Source organism: Bos indicus, chromosome 16 (genome assembly GCF_029378745.1).
Source record: "Bos indicus isolate NIAB-ARS_2022 breed Sahiwal x Tharparkar chromosome 16, NIAB-ARS_B.indTharparkar_mat_pri_1.0, whole genome shotgun sequence".
NCBI classification, from domain to species: domain Eukaryota; kingdom Metazoa; phylum Chordata; class Mammalia; order Artiodactyla; family Bovidae; genus Bos; species Bos indicus.
Window position 1 is genome coordinate 52,934,677 of NC_091775.1, and position 27,916 is coordinate 52,962,592.

The 27,916-nt window shown below is 46.8% G+C and overlaps 1 protein-coding gene and 1 long non-coding RNA gene across 10 annotated transcripts in view; one reads left to right on the plus strand and one right to left on the minus strand.

Annotated features, from left to right (window-relative positions):
- Positions 1–26,738, plus strand: LOC139176416 (uncharacterized). Its single transcript, XR_011560884.1, has 2 exons — positions 1–746; positions 19,849–26,738. It is a non-coding gene; the product is annotated as an uncharacterized lncRNA (long non-coding RNA).
- FHAD1 (forkhead associated phosphopeptide binding domain 1) overlaps positions 1–27,916 on the minus strand; it is a 165,397-nt gene that overhangs the window by 49,807 nt on the left and 87,674 nt on the right. For 8 of the 9 annotated variants that reach the window (XR_011560881.1, XM_019976876.2, XM_070768461.1 and 5 more), the window contains exons 11-15: positions 26,009–26,116; positions 22,921–23,004; positions 22,019–22,171; positions 20,042–20,237; positions 652–722 (exon numbers count right to left, since the gene is read on the minus strand). Coding sequence is in view for 8 of the 9 variants with exons in the window: in XM_019976876.2 (XP_019832435.2) it covers positions 652–722; positions 20,042–20,237; positions 22,019–22,171; positions 22,921–23,004; positions 26,009–26,116 (612 nt within the window). In the remaining variant the exon portion in view is untranslated. The remainder of the gene's footprint in view (positions 1–651; positions 723–20,041; positions 20,238–22,018; positions 22,172–22,920; positions 23,005–26,008; positions 26,117–27,916) is intronic. The other variant, XM_070768459.1, reaches the window with a different exon arrangement.

Below are 27,916 nucleotides of genomic sequence, written 5' to 3' on the forward strand. Positions count from 1 at the left end.
ACAAGGGCCTGGTTCCTCTTCCTGATCTCTGCTTCCTCTGCTAGTGCCGTGAGAACATGCTCAGGCCAGCCTGCTGGAGGATCAGAGCCATGTGCAACAGAGCACAGCTGCTCCAGCTGAGGCCAGCCTAGATCAGTCAAGAGCCAGCCAACACCCAGGACTGTGAGTAAGTCCATCCAAGGCCAAAGGATTCATCCCCCAGCTGGGCCCGGACATGTGAGCAGTGGACCGTAATTGTGGAATACTGCTATTGTTTATTATGCAGTATTAATATGGCAATAGTTGTCAGAGCAATACAATCCCTAAGGGTTATTTTGCCTCTAAAATGTTGACATTGTGTAACTTTTGGTACGTCTGCTCTCTGTACTGTGGCTAGCTGTACTTCTTCCACTGCATTTAATAAACACAAATTTTAAGATCTAATGTCATTTAAAATTGTCTGGGTTTGGACAGAGGAAAACAAGTCTCCTTGCCCTCCTGGGAGATCTCAGCTACCCCATCTGAATCATTTGGAGTGAAACTGGAGATATCATATCACCTTTTGGAGAATGTGCACTGACTACCTCATAGAGGAACAACGGAGTTAAGATGCCCAGTGCCATGAAAATTTTAAGGAGGAGCTGAAATGAACTTTTGGAGCTCAAAGATTACCTGAAGTTCCTGGGTCCGGCTTGTAATTTTTTTATAATGTTCCAGAAGGTATTTCAGATACAAAGACAATCCTTAAGAAGAGAAGCAAGAAGAAGGTAAGTATCAAGTCAATTCACTTTCTTTGTTTTCTGAATAATGTCTTCACAGGGCTTGCTGACAGGAGGATGAGGGCAACGCTACCCTCCCATCAAGATAACACAAGTTGCCATCCATCTTGTGTTTTTTTAAATGGCTGATCAGCTTCAGTTGGGCTCAAATCCAACTTTCTTTTTGGAGGTAGACAATAAAAACCATCCACAGAACCCTTGTTGACTAAGTGTCCACTGTGCACAAAACTGTGAGCTGAGCTTGGGGGATGGCATGAAGCCATTCCTCAAGGGACTCAGGTTCAGTCTGAGAACAGGTCTAACTGTCTGACAGGAAACAGGCAGTGACCCCAGGTGGTGTGGAAGTGACCGCTGAAGGAGTGGGGAAGTGTGAGGGTCCCAGAAGAAGAGCTATTGTTTACCCAGAGTGATCACCGCTCAGCTGAGGATCCACTGGGCGTGGGCACTGGCATATGTTCAGAGTTGGAGGGGAGGACATTTCAGGATGGACGATGTGGATGAATGGTGCCCGCAAGAATAAAAGGATATTAGCATGTGGTTTCTTAACGACATCACAGTGAGTTGATGGTGACATTCAGAGGGACTTGATTACAGGCTGATGGGTAGACCAATCTGGTCTGGTACAGAAACAGAGAGGCTTTTCATTCTGGGTGTCAAAGTTTTATTATGTTCTGGGTATGAAGAACATTTGATAGATATTTTTTAACTATGGGGTTTATTTTTCTAAATATGGGTTGATTGAGCAGTCAGTTGGGGATGCCCTTAAAAGCAAGTTTAAGTTTTCCCAGTGTGAACCTTAAAAGGTCAGAGAAGTACTTTCATTTATTAAATTCTCTGTTGGGGGAACAAAGCTTCTCGCCCGACATTTTATTTATTTTTGATTTTTCAAAGGGTCTTGATCAGTGGTTGTGTCTTGGCTAGAATTTGTGGGACTTTGGTTGCTATACAGTCGGCATTTACAAAATCTGAAGCATCATAAATAAAGTTATTTATTTAATCATAAAAAAATCAATGCCCCCCCCCACACGCAAAGATTTCCAGGTCCTAATCCTGAGAGGCCATGGACATTACCTGACAGGGCAGACAGAGATTTGTGGATTTGAGGAAGTTGAGGATCTTGAGATGGGGGGCTTATCCTGGATTGTCTGTGTGGGTCAAATATAGGCACAGGGGTTCTTACAAGAAGTGGACAGAGGGAGTTTGACTACAGACAGAGGAGAAGGTGATGTGACAGAGCAGAGAAACCTGAAGATACCCCCTTGCTGGCTTTGGAGATAGAAGAAGGGGCCATGAGCCACAGAATGCAAGGGATGAAGGAGTAAAGACTGGAAAGGAGTAAAGACTGGAAAAGGTGAGGGATCAGATTTTTTTCCTACACCCTCTGGAAGAGACCGACCCCTTGACTTTAGCTTAGTGAAACTAATTTTGGACTTTGGGCTCCAGAGCTGTAAAAGAATAAATATGAGTTGTGTTAATATAAGCCACACACCTGTGATAATTTGTTATCACAGCCATGTGTGCATGCACACTAAGTCACTTCAGTCGTGTCCAACTCTGCAACCCAATGGACTTTAGCCTGCCAGATCCTCTGTCCATGGGATTCTCCAGGTAAGAGTACTGGAGTGGGCTGCCATGCCCTCCTCCAGGGGATCTCCTCGACCCAGGGATCGAACCTGTCTCTCTTTTATCTCCTGCACTGGCAGGCAGGTTCTTTACCACTAGTGCCACCTGGGAAGCCCATGACAGTCACAGGAAACTAATATCGGGGGGTGAAGGGAGGAGGCAGGATGAGAGGTGGGGAATGCAGCACATGTTCTGGAAGAGGGTCGAGGTTAGTTGGGGTGGAGTGGATGATGGGGAGGGGAGGAGTAAAGGGAAGAGTTGGGATGGAGGCTGAGGTCAATTTGTGGCCAGCCTAGGGCAGTGGCCTAAAGACTGTAAACCTGACTTAAATTCATGAGTGTGGCCTGTGTGCCCAGCTCTCTGCTAAGCAATCGATGCATCACCCCACTGTATCGTCTGACCATCGCCCCATTTTACAGACTAGGAAGGGGGGCGCTGAGACATGTGGCTGCTAGATGCTGGCAAGCAACCTAGCCAGGGCTTGGGCTCACGGCAGTCGGATTCCAGAGTCTGAGTCACTGCTTTTTCGGCTGCTGATACAGCAGTGAATTGGCTTAATGAACTGTATTTTTTTTTTCAGAAAAATAACAGATGAATTAGAGAGGAAGGAGCCAGTAGAGTTTCTTAACTATAGCACTACTGACATATTAAAAGACACTTGCTCCTTGGAAGAAAAGCTATGACCAACCTACACAGCGTATTAAAAAGCAGAGACATCACTTTGCTGACAAACGTCCATATACTCAAAGCTGGGCTTTCCTAGTGGCTCAGATGGTAAAGCATCTGCCTGCAATGCAGGAGACCTGGGTTTGGTCCCTGGGTCGGGAAGATCCCCTGGAGAAGGAAATGGCAACCCACTCCAGTACTCTTGCCTGGAAAATTCCATGGATGGATGAGCCTGGTAGGCTACAGTCCATGGGGTCACAAAGAATTGCATACAACTGAGCGACTTTGCTTTCTGACTTTCCCTTTCTTTCTTATGGTTATTCCAGTAGTCACATATGGATGTGACCGCTGGACCACAAAGAAGGCTGAGCACCAAACAATTGATGCTTTCCAACTGTAGTGCTGGAGAAGACTCTTGAAAGTCCCATGGACTGTAAGGAGATCAAACCAGTCAATTCTAAAGGAAATCAACCCTGAATATTCACTGGAAGGACTGATGCTGAAGCTGAAGCTCCAATACTTTGGTCACCTGATGCAAAGAGCCGACTCATTAGAAAAGACCCTGATTCTGGGAAAGATTGAGGGCAGGAGGAGAAGGAGGCGACTGAGGATGAGATGGTTGGATGGCATCACTGATCAATGGACATGAATTTGAGCAAACTCAGGGAGACAGTGAAGGACAGGGAAGCCTGGTGTGCTGCAGTTCATGGGGTCACAAAGAGGAGGACATGACTCAGTGACGGAGCAACAGCTGATATATTGGGCTGGACAATCCTCTGTTGGGGGGCTGTCCTGTGCAGTGTAAGAATCTTGAGCAGCATCCTGGCCTCTAGCCTCTGGCTTCCAGGAGCATCCCTCACCCCAGCTGTGATGATCAAAGATGAGAAGGTTTTGAGAAAGAGACCTGGCGGGAGTGGGGGCGGGTGGGTAGGACAGAGGGAACAGAGCTTGGGGAGGAAGGTGGGCCTTCAAAGACAAAGTCACAAGTTAGTGGTGAGGACAGAGGGTGTAACACACTGTAAGGTCTTGGTGGGACAGGAGTACAAGCTATAGAAAAGGAGTTAAAGAAGCAGTGATCCTGAAGATGCACCAGCTTGAAGGGCATGTTTGATGACAAAGGAGTGAGACGCAGAGAAAGGCTGGAGATGCTGAAGGAGGAGGTCGTGATTCAAAACCCTGCACACAGGATGGCCTGGGAGGGAAAGAGAAAGGGAAACGCAGGGAGGGAGGAAGTACGCCTGGAAGAGAACACAGTAGGGGAAGACAGACGGAAGAGGGGGAAGATGGATGTGGAGGGAGACGGAGGGGAGCTGAACAGGCTCGCGCCTGGGCCCTTGACCTGCGACAAGGCCACCTGCTGAGAATTTCCAGCTTGGAAGACTGAGAATGATAACAGTATAATAATAGCGAGTCCCTTGGACTGCAAGGAGATCCAGCCAGTCCATTCTAAAGGAGATCAGTCCTGGGTGTTCATTGGAAGGACTGATGCTGAAGCTGAAACTCCAATACTTCAGCCACTTCATGAGAAGAGTTGACTCATTGGAAAAGACCCTCATGTTGGGAGGGATTGGGGGCAGGAGGAGAAGGGGACGACAGAGGATGAGATGGCTGGATGGCATCACCAACTCGATGGACATGAGTTTGGGTAAACTCCAGGAGTTGGTGATGGACAGGGAGGCCTGCCATGCTGCGATTCATGGGGTCGCAAAGAGCTGGACACGACTGAGCGACTGAACTGAACTGAACTGAACTGAATAATAGCTAGTGTCAGTATTAAGCACTTGCTGTGTGCCAGGCACCATGCCAGGAGTTTGACACGTGATATTTTCTAATCATTACAAACAACCCAACAAGGAAATTTGTTTGCATTTCTAGGCACGACACAGACGCTCAGCCGGGTTAAGCTGTGGAGCTGGTGAGCAGTAGGATCAGAGTTCAGACTTAGGTCTGTTGTTGTCTCTCTCTTTTTTAAAAAAAATTATTTATTTTTAATTGTCATTCTCTTTTAAGAGAGACTAGAGGTTGGAGAGTGAAGGGTTGAGCTGGCTGATGTGAAGGGTGTGTGATAAGAAGGACACCAAGGTGGCAGAGATGGGTGACGCTAGCTTGGGCTGTAGAAGAGGGGTTTTCCTCTTTGAGAAGAAGCAATTCTTTATTATATTCTGGTTACAGAAGTTATGGAGGACAGAGGAGACAGCCTGATGTGCTGCCGTCTGTGGGGTTGCAAAGAGTCGGACACGACTTAGCGACTGAACAACAACAGCACTTAAGTTATACTTGCCTGTTACACAAATCCAAACAGGACCGAGACCCACAAAGTGAAAACTGTCCCTCCACCCCCGCCGCTGTATCCTCAGTGGTCTGCACACAGCAGTCTGCAATAAACAGCTGTTAAAAGACTGAGTGAAAGTCAAGGCTCACGCAGTCCCATCATACTGGGATAGGCCTTTCAACACTTGTTTTTTTCTCCAAATTTCTCTTGTGGTCAGATAATGACACTTGGGGGAAAAAAAAAGGGTGGATCGGGGAGAGAACACTGTGTATATTCTATGACAATCTACTTTTTTTTTCCACTTAAAAATACTGCTTATCTTGGATATCTAAGGAAGAGTGATTTTCTATGTATGGAGAGAAGACTTTGTAACAAAGTCTTGCAGAAATAGACACAATCAACTGAGCTTGCAAAGAAAAATGTAAAAAGTCCTTTCTTTCCCTTATCAAAAGAAGCTGAGAAACCAGGCGGGGATGAAATTTAAGATCCTCCTTAATGTCTCCTATCTTCCCAGTGGGCTTAGTGTTTCTTGTCTTCCTAGCGGGACCAGGCAGCAAATCCTTCACCAATCAGATTTTTTAGATCACGGACTTTTTAAAAATTAAGGTATGGTTGATGTACAGGTATTATATGTTTCAGGTATATAACATAGTGGTTCACAACTTTTAAAGATTATATTCCACTTACAGTTATTATAAGAATGTTGGCTATATTCTCTGTGTTGTATAATATATCCTTGTGGTTTATATTTTATACATAGTAGTTTATGCCTTTTAATCCTCTATCCCTGTTTTTTCCTCCCCTTCTCTCTCTCCATTGGTAACTACTAGTTTGTCCTCTGTATCTTGGAGCCTGTTTCTTCTTTGTTACATTCTCTAGTTTTATTTTTTAGATTCCACATATAAGTGATATTATACAGTATTTATCTTTTTCTGTCTGACTTATTTTGCTAAGCATCAGTTCAGTCAGTCAGTTCAGTCGCTCAGTTGTGTCCGACTCTTTGTGACCCCATGAATCGCAGTACACCAGGCCTCCCTGTCCATCACCAACTCCTAGAGTTTACCCAAACTCATGTCCATCGAGTTGGTGATGCCATCCAGCCATCTCATCCTCTGTCGTCCCCTTCTCCTCCTGCCCCCAATCCCTCCCAGGATGAGGGTCTTTTCCAATGAGTCAACTCTTCTCATGAAGTGGCCCAAGTACTGGAATTTCAGCTTTAGCATGATTCCTTCCAAAGAAATCCCAGGGCTGATCTCCTTTAGAATGGACTGGTTGGATCTCTTTGCAGTCCAAGGAACTCTCAAGAGTCTTCTCCAACACCACAGTTCAAAAGCATCAATTCTTTGGTGCTCAGCTTTCTTCACAGTCCAACTCTCACATCCATACATGACCACCGGAAAAACCATAGCCTTGACTAGATGGACCTTTGTTGGCAAAGTAATGTCTCTGCTTTTGAATATGCTGTCTAGGTTGGTCATAACCCTCCTTCCAAGGAGTAAGCATCTTTTAATTTCATGGCTGCAGTCACCATCTGCCGTGATTTTGGAGCCCAAAAAAATAAAGTCTGACACTGTTTCCACTGTTTCCCCATCTATTTCCCATGAAGTGATGGGACCAGATGCCATGATCTTTGTTTTCTGAATGTTGAGCTTTAAGCCAACTTTATCACTCTCCTCTTTCACTTTCATCAAGAGCATAATACCCTCCAAGTCCATCCATGTTGTTGCAAATGGTAAATAATGCTGCTATGAACACTGGGTTCATGTAGCTTTTCAGATTAGTGTTTTTATTTTGGGGGGATAAATATCCAGGAGTGGAATTGCTGGATCCTATGGTAGTTTTGGAGAAGGCAATGGCACTCCACTCCAGTACTCTTGCCTGGAAAATCCCATGGACGGAGCAGCCTGGTCGGCTGCAGTCCATGGGGTCACTGAGAGTCAGACATGACTGAACGACTTCACTTTCACTTTTTACTTTCATGCATTGGAGAAGGAAATGGCAACCCACTCCAGTGTTCTTGCCTGGAGAATCCCAGGGACAGGGGAGCCTGGTGGGCTGCCGTCTAAGGGGTCGCACAGAGTCAGACACGACTGAAGCGACTTAGCATAGCATAGCATATGGTAGTTTTATTTTTAGTTTTCTGTGAAACCTTCAAATTGTTTTCCATTAGTGGTTACACCAATTTACACTCCCGCCAACAGTGTGCGATGGTTCTCTTTTCTCCACATCCTTGACAACATCTGTTATTTGTTTTCTTTTTGATGATGGTTATTCTGACAGGTGTGAGGTAATATCTAACCAATCAGATCTTTAGTAGTGATCCCACCTTCTGGGCTGCTCATGACATCACCCAGCAATACTTCAGGTGGTTTCCCTCTACATTACTCAACCTGGATTTCCCTGAGGGACTTACTTCAAAATTTTACAAACCTAGCTTGTTATTACATGCATTTTATCTCTTAGGACAATATTTTAAAAGGCAGGTAGTATGATGGTTAAGAGCAGGGGCTTTGAGTTCGGAGGGACCTGGATGGAGTGCCAGCTTTACCACTCGGTAGCTGGCAAATACACCCATTGTCATGACTCTTGAAAGGAGGTCCAGGAAGAGGACAGAGCATTCATAGCTAAGAAAACCTGACTTGCTGTCAGATGTAGATGGGGCAGGGGTCACAGGTAAAGTCACCTTGGTGTGAGTAAATCAAGCAGCGGTGCTGCTGGGCACATACCCATCTGACTGCCACCCACATTAGTTCACATTACATCAAGAGTGATGCTGATGGCAGCCGCCACTGACTAAGGCTCACGTGTGCCTCTGTGGTTTGGGTGCCACATCACTCAACCCTCACAGCTACTGGGTGAGATCTGTCCCCCATTTTATGACCAGTAAACAGAGGCACACAGAAGCCCAGCAACCTGCCCACACAACTGATGGTGCACACTTGAGAGTCAAGCCTTGGCAGCTGGTCTCCAAAGCCCGGACCCAGAATCTTCACTGTAATGCAAACCTGGGGCAAGGCCAGCAGTGTGCTCAGGCCGGCATCAAATGTTCTTCATCCCAGGGGATGAAACTCTCAACTTTGCCTCCACTCAAGTTAATGACAGAACCTGTCCTCTAGGAACTGGGTATGTAGCTGGTACCTCTCTGGATCTTTAGAGGTCATGTGGGGTCACAGAAAAAAACACAGCCATTAGAATCACAATGACCTCAGTTTGGGTTCTGACCCTGCCATGTACCAGCTGTGTGACTTTGAGCATGTTTTGTAATGTTATTGGTACTCTGTTTCCTGGCCTGCAAAATAAAGACAACAATAGTATCTAGCTCATTGGGTTGCTGGAAGATAAAAGTATGAGGTACATGAAAAACAACTAACACAGTGACAGGTACCCAGGAGGAGTGAAGCAAACCATGGTTCCTACCCTTTTTGTTAAGGAACTGTAAGCACAGAAGACTCTTAGGAGTGTTTGTGGTTGGTGATGAATGACTGACGATCCCCTTCTGGCCTCAGTACCTCAAATCACCTTATCACAGTGAAATACTCATAAAAGGTTTTGAGCCAATTTCTGCATTTTTAAAATGAGGATTTTACATGCTTTACTGAGTTGTACGTGGTTTACTGAGTTATTGTGAAGATGAACTGAGGTTGCTGCTGCTGCTGCTAAGTCGCTTCAGTCGTGTCCGACTCTGTGCGACCCCATAGACGGCAGCCCACCAGGCTCCCCGGTCCCTGGGATTCTCCAGGCAAGAACACTGAAGTGGGTTGACATTTCCTTCTCCAATGCATGAAAGTGAAAAGTGAAAGTGAAGTCGCTCAGTCATGTCTGACTCTTTGCGACCCCATGGACTGTAACCTACCAGGCTCCTCCGTCCATGGGATTTTCCAGGCAAGAGTACTGGAGTGGGGTGCCATTGCCTTCTCTGGAACTGAGGTTAGGTATGGAAAATACCTAGAACAGCGTCTAGAATGCAAGTGCTCAGTAATGAATGATGGCCACCACTGTCACCATCACCATCCTCACCATCTTCTACTCATTATTCTCACCGCCATGACCATCACAGTCGTCACCACCATCATCTTCACTACCTTCATCATCGTCGCCATCATCACCATCACCCTCGTTACACTTACCATTATTATCTTAACCATCACCATCACCCCTGTGTGGATGGCTCTAGGAACTAAGGGCAAGTAGTACCTAATCCAGAGAATATTAGGAATACTCTAGCTCATCTGGTTCTTTTCAACATTTGATGCTTTGAGAGAATATTGTTGGGGCTGGAAGATAAAAAGCCTTTTACCATTAGCTTCCTCTTCTACTGAATGAATGAAGAATGGGCCATAGTCACTGGCCTCTCTGATATTCCCCTTTAACGTTTGATTTCTTAGAACCAAGTACGAACAGTTGTAATCAGAGAACAAAGTCTGTGTCTCCCCAGCTGGTGTTCCATAGAACATTATTCCAAGCATTGTTAGTTCGGGCTAAGGGTAGCAAGAAGGAGAAATGTATTTTGGGAATACTGCATTCTTATCCCATCCTGAGAGATCCGTAGTGTGTATCAGTGCAGGAGGGGCTCTGCAGAGACTTGTTTGATATTGCTCAACTCTCCTCACTCTGTGAACTCCAGAGAAAAAGACAGGGGACCTGAGGAATGCTGCCTGAAAAGAGTCTTCCTCAAGCTTTCTGATGGCTTAACATTACAACCCATGTTTCTTTATGGTAATGCAGTCAGTCATGTCTAACTCTTTGTGACCCCATAGATTGTAGCCTGCCAGTCTCCTCTGTCCAGTGAATTCTTCCAGCAGGAATATTGGAGCAGATTGCATTTCTTCCTCCAGGGAGAATCTTCCTGACCCAGGGATCAAACCCGCATCTCCTGCATTGCAAGCGGATTCTTTATCGTCTGAACCACCAGGGAAGCCCTTTCATTTTGGTGACGAGATTAGAGACAGACGCTATAACGACTCTTGCGAGTGGGGAGGGGACAGTGCATGCCTTGCTTGGTCCACTGTCACTAGGTTAGAGATCATGGTCCTTCCCTGTTTTAGTTCCAGTTTGAAGAGCAGCTAGAACTGTGGGCCACGTCTCACCTGATTTTACATACATTCAGACTCTGCCATGATTACAGCAATAGTAATACTGTGGTTGCAGAGGTGTTGGGTTGTTGGGAGGAATCCAGTCCCTGCCTCTTCTCTATATGGTCTGTGAAGGGCAGACATTTACAGAGAAGTTAATCTTGATTTTCTTTTCAAAAATGTTTAAAAGAAATTTATACCACCTTCTGGATTACCTTAGAGATATCCTGGCTGGGGTTGTCTAATCACTGGAGTTGAATCAGTTCAGTTCAGTCACTCAGTTGTGTCCGACTCTTCGCGACCCCATGAATCACAGCACGCCAGGCTTCCCTGTCCATCACCAACTCCCGGAGTTCACTCAGACTCATGTCCATCGAGTCAGTGATGCCATCCAGCCATCTCATCCTCTGTCGTCCCCTCTCCTCCTGCCCCCAATCCCTCCCAGTATCAGAGTCTTTTCCAATGAGTCAACTCTTCACATGAGGTGGACAAAGTACTGGAGTCTCAGCTTCAGCATCATTCCCTCCAAAGAAATACCAGGGCTGATCTCCTTCAGAATGGATTGGTTGGATCTCCTTGCAGTCCAAGGGACTCTCAAGAGTCTTCTCCAACACCACAGTTCAAAAGCATCAATTCTTCGGCTCTCAGCTTTCTTCACAGTCCAACTCTCACATCCATACATGACCACTGGAAAAACCATAGCCTTGACTAGACGGACCTTTGTTGGCAAAGTAATGTCTCTGCTTTTGAATATGCTATCTAGGTTGGTCATAATTTTCCTTCCAAGGAGTAAGCGTCTTTTAATTTCATGGCTGCAGTCACCATCTGTAGTGATTTTGGAGCCCAGAAAAATAAAGTCTGACACTGTTTCCACTGTTTCCCCATCTATTTCCCATGAAGTGATGGGACCGGATGCCATGATCTTTGTTTTCTGAATGTTGAGCTTTAAGCCAACTTTTTCACTCTCCACTTTCACTTTCACTTTCACTTGAAAGCCACTTTCAAGAGGCTTTTTAGTTCCTCTTCACTTTCTGCCATAAGGGTGGTGTCATCTGCATATCTGAGGTTATTGATATTTCTCCTGGCAATCTTGATTCCAGCTTGTGCTTCTTCCAGTCCAGCGTTTCTCATTATGTACTCTGCATATAAGTTAAATAAGCAGGGTGACAATATACAGCCTTGACATACTCCTTTTCCTATTTGGAACCAGTCTGTTGTTCCATGTCCAGTTCTAACTGTTGCTTCCTGACCTGCATACAGATTTCTCAAGAGGCAGATCAGGTGGTCTGGTATTCCCATCTCTTTCAGAATTTTCCACAGTTCATTGTGATCCACACAGTCAAAGGCTTTGGCATAGTCAATAAAGCAGAAATAGATGTTTTTCTGGAACTCTCTTGCTTTTTCCATGATCCAGCGGATGTTGGCAATTTGATCTCTGGTTCCTCTGCCTTTTCTAAAACCAGCTTGAACATCAGGAAGTTCATGGTTCACATATTGCTGAAGCCTGGCTTGGAGAATTTTGAGCATTACTTTACTAGTGTGTGAGATGAGTGCATTTGTGTGGTAGTTTGAGCATTCTTTGGCATTGCCTTTCTTTGGGATTGGAATGAAAACTGACCTTTTCCAGTCCTGTGGCCACTGCCGAGTTTTCCAAATTTGCTGGCATGTTGAGTGCACACTTTCACAGCATCGTCTTTCAGGATTTGAAATAGCTCAACTGGAATTCCATCACCTCCACTAGCTTTGTTCGTAGTGATGCTTTCTAAGGCTCACTTGACTTCATATTCCAGGATGTCTGGCTCTAGGTCAGTGAGCACACCATCATGATTATCTGGGTCGTGAAGATCTTTTTTGTATAGTTCTTCTGTGTATTCTTGCCACCTCTTCTTAATATCTTCTGCTTCTGTTAGGTCCATAATATCACTCCTCTATTCTCATTCATTGGTGTAAGAAATGTCAAATTCATGCAGCCTCCCTGGGCGGGTGGTTTGGCAAGAAGGATCCACAATCTTAAAAACGTTGGAGTCCCCTAGGTATGGCCCTGGGTTCTCCCTTCTCATCTGATACTTTCCTTCTCAGTGATACCATTCATACCCATGGCTTTAATCACCATCCATCCCACACAGTGACCAAGCACCCACCCTGTGGCATGTGTTCTTCTGGGTTTTGGGGCCACATCACTGACATTCATTTCCAGGCTAGATACCCAGGGTGACAGCTGCATCCTTGGCACCTCATCTTGGATGTCTCCAGGCAATTCTCACTATCTTCCCCCTCAAATCTGGTCCTCACGTCACATTCCTTACTGCGGAGTTTGGTGAAGGAACCACATCTGTACTTTTACACAAGCCAGAAGCGTGGAGATCTGCAACCCCCTTTCTCTCTGTGGTTTCTCTTGTTGTTGCTATTTAGTCACTCAGTTGTGTCCAATTCTTTTGCAGCCCTGTGGACTGTAGTCCACCAGGCTCCTCTGTCCACAGGATTTCCTGGGCAAGAATACTGGAGTGGGTTGCCATTTCCTTCTTCAGGGGATCTTTCCAGCCCAGGGATTGAACCCAGGTCTCTTGCATTGGCAGGTGGATTCTTTACCACTGAGCTACCAGGGAAGCCCCTACCTCTTTTCTAACCATATCTAATTCCATTCATCTTTTAAATGCCCCTGGAATCTTCTCTCTTTTTCCATCCCCTTCTCTGCTGTAGCAAGGGCCACCATCGTGTCTTATGACAGCCTTCTAGCTGTACTCCAGGGTTCTGTGCTGGCCACCTTCCTGGACAGTTTCCATTCATAGCTGAGATGACTGTGTCCAAATGCAAGCCAATTCCATCAGTTCCTTACTTAAAACCTTTTATGGACGTCTTTCTGCTCCCTGGCCAAAGCAGAGCTTCCTACCAGGGCCCTGCAAGTCCCTGGGCCCCCCGTGGTACAGCCCCCACTGACCTCTCTCATTGTTCCTTCCCTGCCCCACTCCTGTCCCCGTTTTTTAGCCCTTGCTTGTGTTCTCCTTGTTTCCTGTGATACCATCATTCTACTATCTTCACCCAGGATGCCCCCACCCTCCTCTGTTTGGCAAATAACTCCCATGCATCCTGCAGAGGCCCTGCCCTCCCTGTCCAAGTCAGAGCCCTGCACTTCTCCTTCAAAGCAACTGTCCCCATTAAAGTTTTCCATGTGAGTGATTTTTTGGTAGCTGCCCATCCTATCCTGTCACAAGATGTGCTGATCTTCTCCTGCAAGAACTCCAACATTAAAACTCGCTGCTGAATAACCATTGACAGGAGAATGTTGGATCCCACCAAAAAAGATATCTCATGTCCAAGTGCAAAGGAGAAGCCCAGCAAGATGATAGGAGGGGTGAAATCGTGTTTAGAATCAAACCCCATACCTGCCCCTTGGAGGGCTCAGACAAAACCTTGTGTGCACCAGGGAACCCCACAGAGACTGAGCCAGACCTGCCTTTGAGTGTTTGAGTGTCTCCTGCAGGCGTATGGGTCAGCAGTGGCCTGCCGCAGGGGTAGGGGCTCTGGGTGCAGAAGACCTGGGTATGTCATAAGCCCCATTGGAGGAGGCCACCATTAACCCCACCACAGAGCCGCCAGACTTACACAGGACTGGGAAAACAGACTGTTGGAAGGCACAAACAAAATCTTGTGCGCACCAGGACTCAGGAGAAAGGAGCAGTGACTCCACAAGAGACTGACCCAGACCTGCCTGTGAGTGTCCAGGAGTCTCCGGCAGAGGCATGGGTAGGCGGTGACCTGTGGCAGAGTTGGGGGCACTGAGTGCAGCAGTGCATGCACAGGACCTTGCAAGGAGGTAGCCATTATCCTCATTACCTCCACCATAGTTTGACCAGAGGTCAAACAACAGGGAGGGGGCACAGCCCCACCCATCAACAGAACGTTGGATTAAAGATTTACTGAGCATGGCCCCGCCCATCAGAACAAGACCCAGTTTCCCCCTCAGTCAGTCTCTCCCATCAGGAAACTTCCATAAGCCTCTTATCCTTATCCATCAGAGGGCAGACAGAATGAAAACCACAATCACAAAAAATAATCAAACTGATCACATGGACCACAGCCTTGTCTAACTCAGTGAGACTATGAGCCATGCCATGTAGGGCCACCCAAGACAGACAGGTCATGGTGGAGAGTTCTGACAAAACGTGGTCCGCTGGAGAAGGGAATGGCAAACCACTTCAGTATTCTTGCCTTGAGAACCCCATGAACAGTATGAAAAGGCAAAAAGATAGGACACTGAAAGATGAACTCCTCAGGTCAATAGGTGCCCAATATGCTACTGGAGAAGAGCGGAGAAACAATTCCAGAAAGAATGAAGAGACGGAGCCAAAGCAAAAACAACACCCAGTTGTGGATGTGACTGGTGATGGAAGTAAAGTCCGATGCTGTAAAGAATAATATTCCATAGGAACCTGGAATGTTACGTCCATGAATCAAGGTAAATTAGAAGTGGTCAAACAGGGATGGCAAGAGTGAACATCAACATTTTAGGAATCAGTGAACTAAAATGGACCGGAATGGGTGAATTTAACTCAGATGACTATTGTATCTACTATTGTGGGGAAGAATCCCTTAGAAGAAATGGAGTAGCCCTTGTAGTCAACAAAAGAGTCTGAAATGCAGTTCTTGGGTGCAATCTCAAAAATGACAGAATGATCTCTGTTCATTTCCAAGGCAAACCATTCACTATCACAGTAATCCAAGTCTATGCCATGACCAGTAATAGTGATGAAGCTGAAATTGAATGGGTTCTATGAAGACCTACAAGACTTTCTAGAACTAACACCCCAAAAAGATGTCCTATTCATTACAGGGGACTGGAATGCAAAAGTAGGAAGTCAAGAGATACCTAGCAACAGGCAAATTTGGCCTTGGAGTACAAAATGAAGCAGGGTAAAGGCTAACAGAATTTTGCCAAGAGAACACACTGGTCATAGCAAACACCTTCTTCTAACAACACAAGAGAAGACTTTACACATGGAAATCACCAGATGGTCAATAACAAAATCAGACTGATTATATCCTTTGCAGCAAAAGAGGAAGAAGCTCTATACAGTCAGAAAAAACAAGACTGGGAGCTGACTGTGGCTCAGATCATGAAATCCTTGTTGCCAAATTCAGACTTAAATTGAAGAAAGTAGGGAAAACCACTAGACCATTCAGGTATGACCTAAATCAAATCCCTTACGATTACACAGTGGAAGTGAGAAAATAGAGTCAAGGGATTGGATCTGATAGACAAGAGTGCCTGAAGAACTATGGATGGAGGTTTGTGACATTGTACAGAAGGCAGTGGTCAAGACCACCCCCAAGAAAAAGAAATGCAAAAAGGCAAAATGGTTGTATAAGGAGGCCTTACAAACAGTTGAGAAAAGAAGAGGAGTGAAAGGCAAATGAAAAAAGGAAAGATATACCCATCTGAATTCAGAGTTCCAAAGAATAGCACAGAGAGATAAGAAAGTCTTCCTCAGTGATCAATGCAAAGAAATAGAGGAAAACATAGAATGGGGAAGACTAGAGATCTCTTCAAGAAAATTAGAGATATTAAGGGAACATTTCATGCAAAGATGGGGACAATAAAGGACAGAAATGGTATGGACCTAACAGAAGCAAAAGATATTAAGAAGAGGTGGCAAGAATACCCAGAAGAACTATACAAAAAAGATCTTTATGACTCAGATAATCACGATGCTGTGATCACTCACCTAGAGCCAGACATCCTGGAAAGTGAAGTCAATTGAGGCTTAGGAGGCATCACTATGAACAAAGCTAGTGGAGGTGATGGAACTCCAGTAGAGCTATTTCAAATCCTAAAAGATGATGCTGTGAAAGTGCTGCACTCAACATGCCAGCAAATTTGGAAAACTCAGCAGTGGCCATAGGACTGGAAAAGGTCAGTTTTCATTCCAATCCCATAGAAGGGCAATGTCAAAGAATGTTCAAACTATGGCACAATTGCACTCATCTCACACGCTAGTAAAGTAATGCTCAAAATTCTCCAAGCCAGGCTTCAAGAGTATGTGAACCATGAACTTCCAGATAGTCAAGCTGGATTTAGAAAAGGCAGAGGAACCAGAGATCAAATTGCCAACATCCGCTGGATCATGGAAAAAGCAAGAGAGTTCCAGAAACACATCTACTTCTGCTTTATTGACTATGCCAAAGCCTTTGACTGTGTGGATCACAATAAACTGGAAAATTCTTCAAGAGATGGGAATACCAGGCCACCTTACCTGCTTCCTGAGAAATCTGAATGGAGGTCAAGAAGCAACAGTTAGAACTGTACATGGAACAACAGACTGGTTCCAAATCGGGAAAGGAGTACGTTAAGGCTGTATATTGTCACCCTGCTTATTTAACTTACATGCAGAGTATATCATGTGAAATGCCAGGCTGTATGAAGCTCAGGCTGGAATCAAGATTGCCAGGAGAAATATCAATAACCTCATATATGCAGATGACACCATCCTATGGGAGAAAGCAAAGAGGAACTAAAGAGCCTCTTGATGAAAGTGAAAGAGGAGAGTGAAAAAGCTGCCTTAAAACTCAACATTCAGAAAATGAAGATCATGGCATCTGGTCCCATCACTTCATGGCAAATAAATGGGGAAATAATGGAAACAGTGACAAACTTTATTTTCTTAGGCTCCAAAATCACTGCAGATGATGACTGCAACCATGAAATTAAAAGATGCTTGCTCCTTGGAAGGAAATCTGTGACGGACCTGGACAGCATATTCAAAAGCAGAGACATTATTTTGCCAACAAACGTCCATCCTGTCAAAGCTATGGTTTTTCCAGTAGTCATGTATGGATGTGAGAGTTGGACCATAAAGAGAGCTCAGTGCTGAAGAACTGATGCTTTTGAACTGTGGTGTTGGAGAAGACTCTTGAGAGTCCCTTGGACTGCAAGGAGATCCAACCAGTCCATCCTAAAGGAAATCAGTCCTGAATATTCATTGGAAGGACTGATGCTGAAGATGAAGCTCTAATACTTTGGCCACCTGATGCAAAGAACTGACTCATTTGAAAACACCCTGATGCTGGAAAAGATTGAATGTGGGAGGAGAAGGGGATGACAGAGGATGAAATGGTTGGACGGCATCACCGACTGGATGGACATGAGTTTGAGTAAGCTCTGGGAGTTGGTGATGGACAGGGAAGCCTGGCGTGCTGCAGTCTACGGGGTTGCAAAGAGTTGGACATGACTGAGCAACTGAACTGAAGATCCTATCCTTTCCTGAGACCATAAAATCTACAAGGGCTGGGATAGAGCCTGTTGTCTCAGCAATATTTTATTATGAAAGAGTTCAGATTCACAGTAAAGAAGGAGGAGTTTTATAGCCAAGATCTAGATTCTACCTGTTTTTGGCCCCATTATATCTCTGCCCAGCATGGTGCCTGGTATCTAGTAGACCTGTAATAAATCTTTGCTGAGTGAAAGTGGTTCATATCCTTCCACATCTCAGATGATAAAGATAAGGTGAACAATATTTATGTCAGCATCATTTCTGTGTGTGAAAAATTGGAAACAACTTAAAGGCCCAAGATAGAGAACTGGCTAAATAAATTATGGTACATCCTACATAGTGGGATTCCTTATCATCAGCGACAGCAATGATGTGTGTATTGACATGGAAGGGTGTTCCTGATGTACTGTTAGGAACAAAACTAAAGAAAACTGGGTATGACGTTATTTTTTTGTAAAGTTAATAAATCAATAAACATTTACAGGTAGAACCTATTCTATGATAGGTACTCTTTTTAAGTACTTTAGATATATTAATGCATTTTAACCCTCACAAGAATCCTATGGAGTGAGTATACCCTATTATCCCCATTTTACAGATAAGGAAACTGAGGCACAGAGAGGGGAATAACTTGCCTAGACTCACATAGCTCTTTCCATGGGAAAATGCCTTGGAAGTTACACAAAGAATATGACAGTGTTGACAATATCAAATACTGGCAAGGCTGTGAGGCAACAGGAACTCTCACTCATTGTTGGTGGGAATGCAAAATACAGTCACTTTGGAAGAGAGCTTTGTGGTTTCATTAAGAACTAAATGTACTCTAACCACATGATCCAGCAACTACAACCTTGGTATTTCCTCAAAGGAGTTGAAAACACGCCCACACACAAACCTGCACGTGGATATTTATGGCAGCTTTATTCATAATTGCCCAAACTTGGAAACAACCAGGATGTCCTTCAGTAGGTGAGTACATAATGGAACATTGCTCAGTGCTTAGTCACTCAGTCAACCTCTTGGCTGCAGCCTGCCAGGCTCTTCTGTCTATGGAATTTTCCAGGTAAGAACACTGGAGTGGAGTGGGTTGCCATTTCCTACTCCAGGGGATCTTCCTGACCCTCGGATCAAACCCTTGATTCCTGCGTCTCCTGCATTGGCAGGAGGGTTCTTTACCACTGCGCTACTTGGGAAGCAATGGAATATTGTTTGGCACTAAAAAAAGAGCTGTCAAGCCATGAAAAAACTTAGAGGAAACTTAAATGCATATTACTAAGTAAAAGAAACTAATCTGAAAGATTGTATGATCCCAACTATATGATATTTTAGAAAAGGCAAAAAACCATGGTGACAATAAAAAAGATCTGTGGTTGCCAGGGACTGGAGGTCGGGGAGGAAGCACAGAGGATTTTCAGGGCAATGAGACTATTCCGTATGATATTATAATGGTAGCTACATGTTATCACACATTTGTCCAAGCTCAAATCCATAGAATGTACAAGAGTAAACCCTACACAACACTTCAGATCAACTACACTCCAGTAAAATTAAAATTAAAAGGAGTGAACCCCGAAGTAAACCTGATCGCTTCCCTGATAGCTCAGTTAGTTAAGAATCCACCTGCAACGCAGGAGACTCTGGTTCGATTCCTGGGTGGGGAAGATCTGTTGGAGAAGGAATAGGCTACCCACTCCAGTATTCTTGGGTTTCCCTTGTGGCTCAGCTGGTAAAGAATCCCCCACCCCAACAATGTGGGAGACCTAGGTTCAATCCCTGGGTTGGGAAGATCCCCTGGAGAAGGGAAAGGCTACCCACTCCAGTACGCTGGCCTGGAAAATTCCATGGACTGTATAGTCCATGGGTTCACAGAGTCGGTCACGACTGAGCAACTCTGACTTTTCTTTTCAATGTAAACCATGGGCTTTGGGTGATTACGATGTGTCCATGTAGGTTCATCAGCTGCAACAGTTGTGCTTCTCTGGTGCTGATGTTGATAACTGGGGGGCTGGGCATGAGTGGCGATGGAGGGTACCTCGGAAATCTCCATATCATCCTCTCAATTTTGCTGTGAAACCAAAATTGCTCTAAAAACAGTGTATTTTTATATGTATGTGGTAACTTCTAAGAGAGAAGATTTGGCATAATTTTGCTTCTTCCTATTGCCTCTGTTACATCTCGTTTTTCTCCAGCAGTCATGTCTCACTTGTGTATACTCTTTTCCTGGAACATCACTTCTCAAGTGGTGAAACGAAGTTAAGTCTGGAGAAGGGAACGCTTGGCTGCACACCCAACAAGAAGCCTCCCTCAACAGATGTCCCATCGTGATCAGATTTGACGCGACATTTCAGTCATGCAACTACAGGAGAAGAAGGCTGCCGTTACCTTTGTTGGAGCTGGAGAACTGGATGCCCACGTCTTGGAGGAGGTGCTCGGTCTCCTCCAGCCAGGACAGCGACAGGCGCAGGATGTCCAGTGACACCTTCTGGAGCCCCGAGACAGGTGGGCTCACCTGCAGGTGCTGCAGGAGGCTGACCTCCTTCCTCAGGTCGTTGCTGCAGCATGACATCTTCATGCAAGCCTGGAAAGAGATGAGGTCGTGAGGAGCCAGGCCACCGTTGCCAGAAATAGCACCCGGCCGCCGTGACCTGCAGAGAGCGGGGTTCTTGATGTGTTCTTGAAGCAGGAAGTGCCCTGGGATGGCCCACTTCTAGTTGCCTTTTAGGGTGGGGGGACGAGGGGGCAGCTTTTATTTTGTGTGCACTTTAATTGGGACTTTTGATGGTCAAAGAGACCCTGTGTTTACAGACTTAGGGAATGAATTTATGGTTGCTAGGGGGATAGCAACCCCTTATGGAGGGAAAGGATAGTTAGGGAGTTGGGGATGGACATGCACACACTGCTATATTTAAAATGGATAACCAACAAGTATCCACTGTACAGCACATGGAACTCTCTCAAAGTTATGTGGCAGCCTGGATGGGAGGGGAGTTTGGGGGAGAATGGATGCATGTATATGGATGGCTGAGTCGCTTCGCTGTTCACCTGAAACTACCACAACACAGTGTGTTAATTGGCTATGAAAGTGAAAGTGAAAGGCGCTCAGTCGTGTCCGACTCTTTGCGACCCCAAGGACTATACAGTCCATGGAATTCTCCAGGCCAGAATACTGGAGTGGGTAGCCTTTCCCTTCTCCAGTGGATTATCCCAACCCAGGGATTGAACCCAGGTCTCCCACATTCCAGGTGGATTCTTTACGAGCTGAGCCATAAGGGAAGCCCAAGATATAATCGGCTATATCCCAATATAAAATAAAAAGCAAAAAAAGGGACTTCCCTGGTGGTCCAGTGGTGAAGACTCCGTGTTCCCAATACAGTGGGCTCGGGTTTGATCCTTGGCCAGGGAACTAGATCCCATGTGCCACAACTAAAAAATCCCGTATGCAGCAATGAAGATTGAAGGTCCCACATGCTGCAAATAATCTCTGGTACGGCCAATAAACAAAATAAATAAAATAAATTAGAAAAAAAAAAAAAACAGAAAAAGGAAGAGATCCCGTGTTTAGGTGCAGGCAATTCCAAAGCCAAATTGCCAAGGACAATTTGGCTGAAACAAGAACCAAATTTGGCTACAAAATTCCTGCTGAGATCAACACATAAGCTGGTCAGAAAGTCCGATTTCCTGACTTGAAAGAGTGCTGACAAGCCAACATTCAGACAGACTCCGCAAATAGCAGCTGCTTATTTCCAGAGAAAGCAGAAGCAGCTGCCTGCTCTGATAAAGCTGGTTCTCCAGGTGGGGGCTGGGAGGTGGGGGGTGGTGGTCGGTCAGAACCAGTCTTGTCTCCTCCAGAGTCAAAGGCGACTAGGGTAAGAGCAGCCTTTCCATTGCTGGGACAAAAAAGAAAAATGAAAATAAAGAGCAGGATGTTTTCTTGGTTTCTCTGGAAATAACCCAGGGCTATTTTGAGGGCAAGAGGAGAAGGGGGCAACAGAGGATGAGACGGTTGGATGGCATCACTGACTTAACGGACATGAGTTTGAACAAACTTCAGGAGACGGTGAAGGACAGTGAAGTCTGGCGTGCTGCAGTCCACGGGGTCGCAAAGAGTCAGACACGACTAAGTGACTGAACAACATTTCTTCCCCTGAGGTCCAGGGGCCTCCCAAAGGGGAGCGTCAGGCAGCTTTTTCTTGGCCACACCAAGTTCACCCGGGAGGCAGTTTTTGAGGTCCTTTGTTTTCTACCTCAAACAGATCTCTCCAGCAAGAGAGAAGGTGGGCAGAAAAGCAGAGCCGGACGATCTCCTGAACAAGGAGCACGTGAGCCACGGGGGCACGGGTGAGAAGCGGAGGAGGGCACCTGGCAACTTTCTAAGGCCTTCTTCAGCCTCTCAACGCTGTCTGTGACCTCCTCGTGTCGGCAGAGGCCGAGCTGGCTCTCCTTCGGCAGGGTCCACTTTTTCTGCTGGAAGTTGATGTTGTCCTCAGTGACCTTGGTGATCTTCTCTATTAACTAGTGGGGGGAGAAAAAAGACTGACATCGCAGGGTGGCTCTGCAGGAGGGGCCCTGGGTTGGGGGAGGGCATGGGCTTGAGCTCCCATCTCCGCAGGGTTGAGGAGGGAGGTCCTGGCATGTTTGGGTGATGGCTCTGGAGGGAATGTCGGCTCTGTCACCAACAAGGGCACGTTCCCCGGGATCAGAGATGATTTTTAAGAGCCAAAGGCTTGTCATGTGGCCCCGCGTGTGTTCTAGATTCTTCGGAACTCTGAGAGTGATTCATCACGCTGAGCCTGATGCTGTGGGGCCCGAAAGAGAAGGCTAGGCTATCTGAGAGCAGTCCATGGTGTGAATTTTTCACCCGCGTGCCGACACAGGGTTGGAGGGGACAAACGGAAGAATAACAAGTCAGTCCTTACGCCAGAGGCACAGCTTCGCTGCCGGCTGCCCTCTTCAGGAGGAACGAGCCAGGACGCCTGCCCTATGGCGAGGCTCTTTCCTCGTGGGACTAACGGAGGTGGATCATGCAGGCCTGGAGACCAGACACAGGCCTGGGTGGTTCCATTTGATTTTCACAGAAACACTTCAAGGGAGTTTCACTGGCTTTTACTCTAAAAGCCAGGAAATCCCAGAATATCGAAACAAATCTTCATGGTGTAGCAACAGTGTGAAAAATATGCACCACCAACAAAAAACAGAAACATATGCTCTCAGTGTCTGGAGTCCCGGGTCCCCGAGAAAGAAAGTGGGGAAGAGGGACGAACCTGCTGATCAGAGACGGGCTTGTCCTGGAACGGCTTCGTTCGTCCATAGGTGGCCTTGATGACCTGACTTCTGAAATGCTCCAGCTGCAGCACAAAGAAAGGGAAGGTGATGGAATGAGTGGTGCAGCGGCAGCCACAGGGCTTCAGGAGTCACTTCCACTGCTGGGTCTGGGAGAAATCAGTTAGAAGGCTCTGCACACCATTAATGGTCACTATGTTCGGGGCTTCCTAGGTGGTCCTAGTGGTAAAGAATCCGCCTGCCAATGCAGGAGCCACAAGAGATGTGGGTATGACTCCTGGGTCGGGAAGATCCCTTGGAGTAGGAAATGGCAACCCAATCTAGTATTCTTGCCTGAAAAATTGCACGGATGGGGGAGCCTGCAGGCTACACTCCATGGGGTTGCAAAGAGTTGGTCACGACCAAGTGACTAAGCACGCCGCAAAACGGATTATTAACACCTTTACCTCTCACCGGAAGGGGCAGTGCCCACACAAGAGAGGGGGACAGTAGGTTTTAATGACTTTTCAGGCATGCCCGCCTAACCCAGCGGATGTGTGTGGGCAGCTCACATACGTCTCAGGCCCTCAGAAGAGCCACTCACTGCCAATTATCCAGTGGGAAGTCTGGGGCCGGGAGCGGTCTTCCATAATTGGTACGCTGGCACCAGGCTGTGAGATAAATATTGAGGCTGTCAGCCCGAGTAAACTGTGTAATCAGCCAGGGTGCCCAGGGAGAGAAGGATGAGCAGCCTGCTGCCATTTTGTGCCTTAGGTCTTGTGTCCTGAAGATGACGCCTGCTGTATTCCCCTCAGGGTCCCCAGAGCCTGGCACCCAGCAGGCACTCAATAAGTGTTCATCGAATGCTTGTAACAGAAACGACTGACTTGGCAGGTATTCAAAGTCCTCGCCTTCAGTTCGGCCAGCTTTTATTGACTATCTCCCTGCTTCTGGTGTCTTCAGATTACAGTTGATGAAAGAATACAGTTACATTAGAATCAGGGCTTCTAGAATGACAAGTTCAAGGTGTTCCAGGTTCATGAGAGACCTGAGAGGCAAACAAGCCCAACCCTCTCTGGAAGTTTACTAACTTGATGGCCCTTGGCTTGGGTTTTTGGCTCACGGGCAAAAACGTGGTCACGAAAGACTCTAAGGAAAGCTGAAGGACCGTAACAGCTGGGGAATCAATGTGAATGTCAATGGGTCCCAAGACACAGGAGTTTGCTGCACACCAGGAAGTTCTGAAGAGCCAAGGAGAGGAATTATGACTCTCCTAAAGACAGCTCTGCAGTCAGCTTGCCGGGAGCCAGCTGGGTGATCTGAGGGATTCTGGGCCGTCTGTTGGTTTCATGACCAAGGGGAGGGTCCTAACTTGCCCAAGGAAGAGGTTATGTAGGCAGGGCCCCATGGGCGATGGCCCGCATCACCACCAGAGGCACCCTATGGGACTGCTCTGAGTGGAGGGATAGGTCCTGCTGGACAACAGGAGTCAGTCCTGAAGTCACTTGCCTGGGGAAGGGCATGACCTCAGGCAGGGAGCTGGCTGTGGATAAGAGGGTGACATGGGAAGGCCAGGGCAGCACAGGGAGGCCTCATCCTTACTCTCTCAAGTCCTGGAGGAATCTCTGTGTCTCTAAGGGTCTTCCTGAATGAGCTCTGGCTGGAGGCATGACCAGGCTCCTGGCAAGCAGCACAGATCATGCCCTCAAGGTGGGTGTGTGCTGGGGGTGCAGAGCGCTGGCAGGGGCAGGGGTAGCCCAGGTGCACCAAGGGACGCCCAGAGTGGCGGGCTCTCTCCCTTGCTAAGGGTCAGTGCCCTGCAGAGAGGGGACACCGGGGGTGATGCTGTGGATGTTTGTTGAAGAGGCTTTAATACCTGCCAGGAGGCACTATCATCATCATTTAACCTGTGGGTGCTTCTGGAGTTCAGCGTGGGGGACAGTGCCCGGTCATACTGCTGGTTCAGGCTTGCATGCCACCACATGGAAGGGCTTCGGGAGCTGGGCTGGGTGGGCTGGAGTGCTCCTTTAAGGACTGTGGTTCTTAACCTTTCTGGGTAGTTTACAGACCCTTCTGAGAATCCAGTGAGTGACGAGGTGGACTCATCTGCCCAGAAAAAGTCTCTCACTGTTTCCATTGTTTTCCTATTTGCCATGAAGTGATGGGATCAGATGCCATGATCTTCGTTTTCTGAATGTTGAGTTTTAAGCCAACTTTTTCACTCTCCTCTTTCACTTTCATCTCTTTAGTTCTTCTTTGATTTCTGCCATAAGGGTGGTGTTAATGTGCATATCTGAGGTTATTGATATTTCTCTGGGCAATCTTGATTCCCGCTTGTGCTTCATCCAGCCCAGCATTTCACATGATGTACTCTGCATATAAGTTAAATAAGCAGGGTGACAATATACAGCCTTGGTGTACTCCTTTTCCGATTTGGAACCAGTCTGTTGTTCCCTGTCCAGTTCTAACTGTTGCTTCTTGACCTGCATATTATTAATACTTCATTAAGAAAAGTGGCGGGACTTCCCTAGTGGTTCAGGGGTTAAGACTCTGCGCTTCCACTGCAGGGGGCACGGGTTTGATCACTGGTTGGGAAACTAAGATCCTGCAAGCCACGTGGCTTGGCCAAACAAAACAGAACAAAACAAAAACAAACAGAAGAGTGGCATCCCCTGTGGATACCGACTAGAGCGTCTGGAGACCCAGAGGAAGAAAGATCGCTCGCTGTACATGTCAAGACAAAAAAATGTGAAGGAGAAAGTGCTAGAAACGCCACTGCGGTTGAAAGGCTCAAACCCTCCCTAGGAGGGACCCGCACCGCTGGTTCACCGGGGTGGGCCTTGACCTGGGACTGGCTGGTTGGTCAGGGTCTCAGGTGATGGCAAACACTGGTGTGGGCAGCTTCCCAGCAGGAAAAGCCTTTTTAGCGACATCCACTGGGACTCGGGAGCCACACAGAGCCCTGCCCTCGGGGATAAGTGGGTGAAATTAAACCAGGCCATCCTCCTCCTCACTCATCCCTGCCGGCTGCTTGGGCGCAGGGCTCCGTGGAGAGCGGTGGGCCATGAAGGGGCTTGGCAGCACGCCTACCTGACCTACTGCCCTTTCCAAATTGGCTTTAATGAGGTTTTCTCTGTTCCCCATTTCTTGCAGCTGAAGCAATTTCCTTCTGGAATCCTCCTGAAGCTTCTCTTCAACCTGAAAGGATGATGAAAGCATGGGCTTGCTGCTAATGTGATCATCATGCCCTCTGGGGGAACTCTTCTGGGTGGGGTGGTGCTAATGGCAGTGGGGGAGTCCTTGAGGGGTAGGGACAGCTGCGGCCCTGTGGCAGGGGTCATGGGCATACACAGGGTGGAGATAAACTCACAGGGAGATACCCCTTAAGGGAAGGGGCTGAGCTCTGCACCCTGGGCTCGACTATGTCCTATCACAGACTCCAATCCCAGCTCCGTCCCTAGCAAGATGTGTGACCCTGGGAAAGTGATTTCACTGCTCCATGACTCAGTGTTCTCATCTGTCAAATGGGGATGATGGTACCTGTACTGCAGCACAGAGTTATTGTGGGAATTCAAAATATTTGGAATACTGCTTACAGGTCTGTGAGTGTGGTAAATATTGGTGTGACCTATAAAAGGTGGGTGGGGAATTTCCTGGTGGTCCAGTGGCTAAGTCTCCTTGCTCTCAATGGAGGGCATCCAGGTTTGATCCCTGGTCAGGGACCTAGATCCCACATGCTGCAATGAAGATAGAGGATCCCACGTACAGCAATTAAGATCTTGTGCAACCAAAAAAATAAATATATTTTTTAAAAGGTGAACGGGAATATCTGCCATGAAGCCTCCTTCTAAGACTCCACGAAAGGTCTTTGGTCAGTGTTATTACTGGGTTTATCATCATAACTATTTGTCACCACCACTTTGAGCACACCCACTGGTGGAAACTTCTCTAGAGGCTTGCTCAGCAACGTCTATTAAGAATCGCAGCCTGTAAAAGAAAGCATTTGAAGTGCAGAAGCTTGCTTGTCTAATCCTCCCTAGCTTGGGTAACGGGGCAAGCTGAGGTGAGCCTGGGAGTGCTTGATGCTACCATCTGCTGGCAAGTGTGGGCCTTGCAGCTGCTCCTTTCAGGGACACACCTAGTCATTTCAGGGACATACCTACTGAGCCCAGGGCTCTGGCACCAACAGGAAACCAGGCAAATGCTCATAAATAAATGGAAAGACTTTGTGCCGAAATAAATCCCATGGGCCGTGTTGATTAGGGATCTGACAAGGGGGATCACAGAGATGTAATAAAAGACCCAGAAGAGCTCTTTGGAGCTTTCCTCTGAGTAGAGTATACAGAGGTAGAGCGACTACCCAGCTCTGGTACCTTGGAAAAGCCACCTCTCTGGGGCCTTAGTTTCCTTCCAGATCTAAACATGCTCTGACTTGTATTTCAGCTGCATTTCCATACACCACAGAAGCCAAGTCCAACTCTGGACTCTGCCCTTATCTGTGTTCTCCACGAACAGCCCCCGATTCCCACTCCTGAGCCTCAGGCAACCTCAAGGGCTGCCCTGCTCCCTCCGTCACGCCTGGTGCTCTCCATGCCTGTCCTCCACCCCTCTCAGGTGACATGCTGGGCTGTGGCAGCTGGCCTCCTCGCCTCTAGTTTAGCGCCTTGCGGTACTGTGAGGGTTAGCCAGCTGTAGGGCAGCTCTGACCTACAGAACTTTCTACAACGATACAGATGCTCTGACTCTGTATCATCTAATACAGCAGCCACAAACCATATCTGGTGATCCAGCGCTCGAAACACGGGCTGGTGTGATCGAGGAAATTAATTTCAAAGTGTATTTAATTTTGATTAATATCAGTGTGAACAGTAGCACGTGGCTGTTGGCTACACAATAGTGATTGGAGTCAGACCAACCTGGAGTCAGCCAAAACTATGCGACTGGGCTAGTTACACTGCTAGTTAACAAGCGGTCTTGACTTTCTCATCTGTAAAATGG